Consider the following 6,834-nt stretch of genomic DNA (forward strand, 5'->3'; position numbering starts at 1 on the left):
CACACAAAATTCTGATCACGAACACATGCAAATCACACCTAGCCTGGTGGCTTCAAACTTGCAACCTTTCCAGCGGAAGACCATTTGTGCTACCCACGCCGACAGCTACGGTGACCACGGACGCTTCCCTGATAGGGTGGGGGGGCATCTTTCAGGGACAGACAGTCCAAGGCGAATGGACCGAGTTAGAGTACAATCTGCACATCAATGTTCTAGAGTTGAGGGCAGTGTTTCTAGCGTTGCAACACTTTGCTCCCCTTCTTCCTCTAGGGACTATTGCAGTACAGACGGACAACATGTCCGTAGTCTGGTACATAAACAAGCAAGGGGGAACCAAGTCTTATCAACTGTGCAGAGAGGCCATGAGAATCTGGCAATGGGCGGAGTCCACAGGTCGCTTTCTGATCGCAACGCATATCCTGGGGTCATCCAACGTCATAGCCGACAGGCTGAGCAGAGCAATCCTGTTGCCTCACGAGTGGTCCCTCAAACAGTCAGTTGCGAAGAGAATTTTTCGCAAGTGGGGCCAGCCTTCCTGCGACCTTTTCGCGTCTCCAATGAACGCCAAATGCAGGAGCTACTTTGTCCTTTTACTCCCTCCAGGGGAAGTCCCCAGGGACGCGCTGGTTCACGATTGGCCCCCGGGTCTCCTATACGCTTTTCCTCCCTTTCCCCTGATTGCAAAGTTTCTACAGAAAGCCAACAACTTGCAAAGGATGATAATCCTCATTGCCCCATTCTGGCCTCGTCAAATTTGGTTTCCGTTTCTTCTGGTACATCGCATTCGGGGACCCTGGATGCTGGACCCGGAACCAGATCTACTGACCCACTCGTCAGGGGCTCCCCACCCCTCGCTCTTGTCACTCCACCTAGCAGCTTGGCTGCTCCACTTCCCTACTTAGCCAGGTCTGATCTTCTCTCACCTGCAGTTCAGAATATACTAGTAGCTTCTCATAAAGCTTCCACTACAAAGACCTACACTAGTAAATGGAAGCGTTTTGTGTTCTGGGCAAATACACAGCATTTGGACCCTGTTATAGCTCCTTTAAACAAGATCTTGGAGTTTTTGACAGAATTGTTTCACCAAGGAGCTTCTCCAGCCACTTTAAGGGTGCAATTGGCCGCCATTTCCAACTTTCATGTGGAAGAATGTGGGGCACCTGTTATGGCTCTCAGACTTTGTAAAGCCTTTTTGAAAGGATCTTTCCATATTAGACCACCAGTTAGAACTCCTACATCTCCTTGGAATCTAAATCTCTTATTATCTAAGTTGATGCTACCTCCTTTTGAGCCAGCCTCCTCTTGTTCTTTGAAGTATTTGTCGTGGAAGACCCTCTTTTTGGTAGCCATTACATCTGCTAGGCGAGTGTCTGAGCTTCAGGCTCTTTCCATGAAACACCCTTATCTGATCTTTCATTCTGACAGAGTATCTCTTCGCACTAATCCATCCTTTCTCCCCAAAGTCTGCTCTATTAATAACATTAATCAATCCATTGAACTGCCTACCTTTTTCAAAAATCACTCCAATAAGTTGGAGTATATGTTACACAAGTTGGATGTTCATAGACAACTTAGATTTTACTTGGATAGAACAAAGGATCACAGGAAATCTGATCAACTTTTTGTAGCTTTCTCTGACAGCAGGAAAGGTGTAGCAGTTACTAAACGAACCCTTTCCAAATGGCTAACTGATTGCATTATATTCGTTTATGATTCTTCAGAACAAACTTTACCTGGCAAACCCAAGGGGCACTCTACAAGATCAGTTTCTACATCCCTGGCTCATGCAGCTCGCCTACCATTAGACACTATTTGTGCAGCTGCCACTTGGTCTAAACCACATACATTCATTTCTCATTACAAGGTAGACAGGGTTTCTAGGGACAGGGCAACCTTTGGTTCCACTGTGCTCAAGAACATTCTCCCGTGAGTTCCTCAGGAACATGGAGCTAGGGACGCTACCCAGGTGTAAGAACAAACGGCGAGATCGAACACTCTCACATTTAGAAGTTATGTCCTTACCATAACGTTCCATGTGGAGTGTTCATCTCGCCTTTGTTCTTACATTCCCACCCTCAGGAAGAACGTGCAGTTTGGTGCCTGGTCTGGATTATTTGGCTTCTGCTTTGCAGTTGTTGTATATATATGTATATCTTGTGTGTATATATATATATATATATGGATAAGTGCTTGTACAGTATGTTGTTTGTTTTTTGCATGAATATGCTGTCTCTCTGACTCCTGGTTTGCTTGCAAACTAGATCTGAGGTAAAGGCAGAGGGGGATTGTGGGAGTTAGGTTAGTCTCGAGCTTCTTCTCGATGCAGAGCTTGCAAGCGGCCGACACGGAGCCGAGGATCGGCTCCGAACCCAGGTGTAAGAACAAAGGCGAGATGAACACTCCACATGGAACGTTATGGTAAGGACATAACTTCTAATTTTGTGTTATGTCAGAACAGAGCAAGTTTCAGACAGACGCTCTGCTTCTCTTCAGCTGCATTTGTACAGGACAGAGTGGGGCCAAAGCAACAAGTGTTAAGATGGTACAGCAGCTATCCAACTGCTGTTTCTCCATCAGTTAGTGGTAATGCTTTATTGTTGTAAGAGCAATACATGATGTTAGAGAAAACCAGACTAATAAGAGATGACCTGCTCCCAAGTTGCACGGGCAAGATCAGATTAGCTCCACAGCACTGTATGTAATGCCATAGTTTAAATAAGTTGTTACTGTGCAATACCACTATCAGAATTGACATTGCATTTAGTAGTTTATGATAACAAATCTGGTCATTAAGTCTGAGTTTTTTAATGGGCAGTTAATCTCTCTGTTTCTACCATACAGATTTTGGAGTGCGACCATTAATCACTTGGTACACTGTACACAGCAGTTTCACAACTTCCACAACACTGTCTGGCATGTAACTGCAGTATTTGCACAGTATTGTGCAGTGCATACAGGGAAATGTAGTTTAAGGCTCATAAACTACTGCTGTTGAGTCTGAGAGTAACACTGAAACCAATAATATCTTATTTATGTACAGTGGATATAAAAAGTTTATACATCCCTCTTAAAATACCTGATTTTTTTATCTAAAAAAATTAGACCACAATAAATCATTTCAACACTTTTCCCACCTTTAATCTGACCTATAACCTGTACAATTCATTTGAAAAACAAATCTGTTATCTGTTAGGAGGAAAATATAAAAAATAAAACGTACAATAAGCTGGTTGTATAGGTGTGCACACCCTAAAACTAATACTTTGTTGAAGCACCCAGCATTCAGTCTTTCTTGGATAGGAGTCTTATCAGCATGGCTCATCTTGACTTGGCAATATTTGCCCACTCTTCCTTGCAAAAGTACTCCAAATCTGTCAGATTGCGAGGGCATCTCTTGTGCACAGCCCCTCTTCAGGTCAGCCCACAGATTTTCTATTGGATTTAGGTAGAGGACTAATAAAAAGGACACATTTTTGCCATAGCCTGGGAATTACAGAACGCAATGAAATGGGGCACAGTAGTTCAGAAAAAAACAAGACAGTAATGCATTGCTGGTTACAATTGTCTGTATGCAATAAAAATGAAATTTTAATAAATACAGAATGGGATAGTGCCAGCTTTTTCAAAAAAGTAATTAATTGTAACCATAGTTACAAATTTACATAACATGAGTATGATTGTTACTGAAAGGGTGATGGTAGTTAAGGTTGAGGTGTTGGTGCTTAAAAGATGGTTAAGATGGGTAAGTGTGAGAGAAGGTGATAAGAATAGTGAGGTGAGGAGGATCAGTTGCGAGACAGGAAGTTTTCATATATCCTTTCACATATGCCACTGTATGCATTTTTATGGTCCTTTTTTCCTGTCACCTTTGAACGTAAGCATTTGTTTCACATTGTTGCACGAAGCTTTGATATTTTTGAGTTTGTAAACTACATTATTTTTTTTTTGACAGGGCAGACCAGTTTGAATATGTGATGTATGGCAAGGTGTATCGAATTGAAGGGGATGAGACATCGACAGAGGCTGCGACCAGACTGTAAGTGAACTAGTGTAGTATATTCTGCTCTTATGCCCCCCCCCCCCCAAGAAGATGGACGTTGATTTTTTTTTTCCCCCCATAAATGCATTGTTACTAATATGATAGTTGGGTATATTCTACTTAACCTTAAGGCTCATGGTGCTGTTTCCAGATTTATAATATTTAATTGATTTTTAGCTTAAAATTACTGCAGTCCTGCTTTGCCGTATTGGCTGTATCCCTGAACCTGAACCAATCTGTACAGCTTTCAGTCTTCTTATAACCTCCAAAACAGAAAAATAATAGGCCACAACACACTTTTGGTCACAAAAAAATAAAAAAAACAAAATGAATATATGGAAAGTGCAAAGGGTATGAATCTCAGAAAATAAACAGTTTCCTTTTTAAAAGAGATGTTTTGCCACTATTATAGGTTCATAGGTAGGTACTAGGCTATCGGCCCTAGGGCCCATACAAGCCTAGCCAAAAAATGCACCCTGGCTTTCGCCACCCAAGAAAATTATTTTCCTGTGCCACTGTTGAGCAGAGCCACAGAAGTGATCCCCGGGGTGAACTTCCCATCCAATCATCAAGATTTTTCTTGGAGTGCTAATCAGGAGCTCTGTTTGACATAGGTAGTCTGTTCCAGAGTATGGAAAGTCTCTGGGACAGGAATCTATCCCTCCAGCATGTTCTGTTTATTGTGGTGACAAGGTTTAGGTCCCTAGAGCATGTAGCTCGGAGGGATTGGGATTTCTTTAAGTGGAGCATGTCCAACAGCTCTGGGTTTGACATAGCTTTGTATGTTAGGCAGAGATCGCCCCTAAGTAGGCGATGTGCGATGGAGTAAAGCTGTAGTTTTTTGAGACTGTCTGCATAGGGCATCTGTTTGAGGCCAGTAATCCTCTTTGTGAGGTATTTCTGTGGTCTTTCCAGTTGTTGTAGATGTCTTGTGAGGTACATACCAAAAGGGGCGTTGTACTCTACAATGGGTCTAATGAGTGATAAGTAGAGCGGAACAGTGACCTTTTTTTTTTTTCTGGATGAGAATCCCTTTGTGATGAGATGAGCCACGTAGTGCCTCATTTGTCAAAGCAAATTGCCCATTAGTATCTTTTGCCATGTGTGTGTGTGTGTGTGTGTGTGTGTGTGTGTGTGTGTGTGTGTGTGTGTGTGTGATACACACAAGTCACTCCAAGGCAAGTACAAATATGACTCAGTCATTGTCCATGCTGGTATGAATGACCTGAGACGTATCTCCCTGGACTACATGAAAAGAGACATAGAGGAGCTCTCTGAGCATGTGGCCCAGGCCGGTATGACACTGACCTTGAGTAGCATCTTACCCTCACCAAGAATGATGCCACAATACGAAGACAAGATGATCAATTTCAACAATTGGCTTAAGTATTGGTGTCATTCAAAGGGGATCCAATGCCTGTCAGCCTGGGATGACATGCTCAACAAGCCACGATGCTTCGCAAGGGATGGCTTGCACCTGTCACCCCTGGGCTTTCGGATATTGGCAAAGGCCCTTGCTACCCCCATAGTGCCTTTTTTAGGCAAGGCTCAAAAGACAAACCCACCTCCATCTGTATCACAAGGGATAAGAAACTAAGAGTAATGCTACTCAACGCCAGAAGTCTAAACCTCAAGATGCATGCACTCGAAACTCTCCTTAGCATGGAGAACATTGATATCTGTGCAGTAACAGAAACCTGGTTCAAGGCTCCCGAGAGCACCCCAGCACTACCAGGTTATACCTCATACCATGCTTTTCGTCCCCAAAACTTGGACCGAACCACAAAAGGAGGGGGGGTATCAATATTCGTCAAAGATACCCACACCTCCAGGTTGGTGGCACAGCACGAAGCATCAGAGACTATCCATGTGCAACTAACAGTGGGTAAAACTGCCTTCCAGTTTATAGCCTGCTATAGACCACCCTCACAAACCCAGGAACCCCAGTCGGCCTTCCTGAGAACACTGGAAAATATGAAGGTCTCTCCAAACACCATTATATTGGGCGAATTCAACTACCCAAACAGAGACTGGGAGCATTACTCTAGCTCCAACACCCTAGCCCAAAGGTTCCTAGAACTTATAAACTCAAATGCTATGGAACAACTTGTTACCACTCCCACAAGAGGGGAAAACATACTGGACCTGATCATCACCAACATGGGGACTCTCCAGACTAGAAGTGTATCCTTCACTGGTAAGATCAGACCATAAAATAATCTCACTGGATATTCACATCCCGACCCCACCTCCTGACCAGAAAACCACAGTGAAAAACTTCTTTAAAGCAAATTTCACACTCCTCAAAACCGAGGTGGAATCCTTCAAAGCCCCCAGGCCTGTGGAAAATACGGCCCAGACCGCAGAATCCTTTATAAATGCATTCTATGAACACCTTCAGGAATGCATGGATCATGCAATCCCAAATAAAACCAAGACCCAATCCTCCAAAGGCAGACTTCCTGTCTGGTGGACCCCAGCCATAAACAAACTATACAATAGAAGGAGGAAGCTACTAAATGATAGAGCAAAATCCCAAAAAGGAAAGGCATCGCTGATCAGTATTATCAAAAAACTACGGGCACTCATAAAATCGTCTAAGGCCAGCACTAAAGATAATCACAAGGCTTTCTTTAGTTATGTTAGGAACCTGGGTGGGACTTCCCAGATATGCTCAGAATTAGTCCAAAATGGCAAAAAATACACCGAACCCACAGACATTGCCAACATCCTAGCTGACAGGTTCAGCACAAACTTCTCCCCCACCAAAAGGGCAAATATCTATCCCAGCAGAG

The 6,834-nt window shown here is 43.4% G+C and overlaps 1 protein-coding gene across 1 annotated transcript in view; it reads left to right on the top strand.

Moving 5' to 3' along the window:
• Positions 1 to 6,834, top strand: part of POLR2H (RNA polymerase II, I and III subunit H) — a 102,201-nt gene that overhangs the window by 80,191 nt on the left and 15,176 nt on the right. The window contains exon 4 of the mRNA XM_044070400.1: positions 3,953 to 4,036. Within this exon, the coding sequence (XP_043926335.1) occupies positions 3,953 to 4,036 (84 nt within the window). The remainder of the gene's footprint in view (positions 1 to 3,952; positions 4,037 to 6,834) is intronic.

This window comes from Protopterus annectens, chromosome 4.part1 (assembly GCF_019279795.1).
Source record: "Protopterus annectens isolate FY-2018-M chromosome 4.part1, PAN1.0, whole genome shotgun sequence".
Classification (NCBI taxonomy): domain Eukaryota; kingdom Metazoa; phylum Chordata; order Ceratodontiformes; family Protopteridae; genus Protopterus; species Protopterus annectens.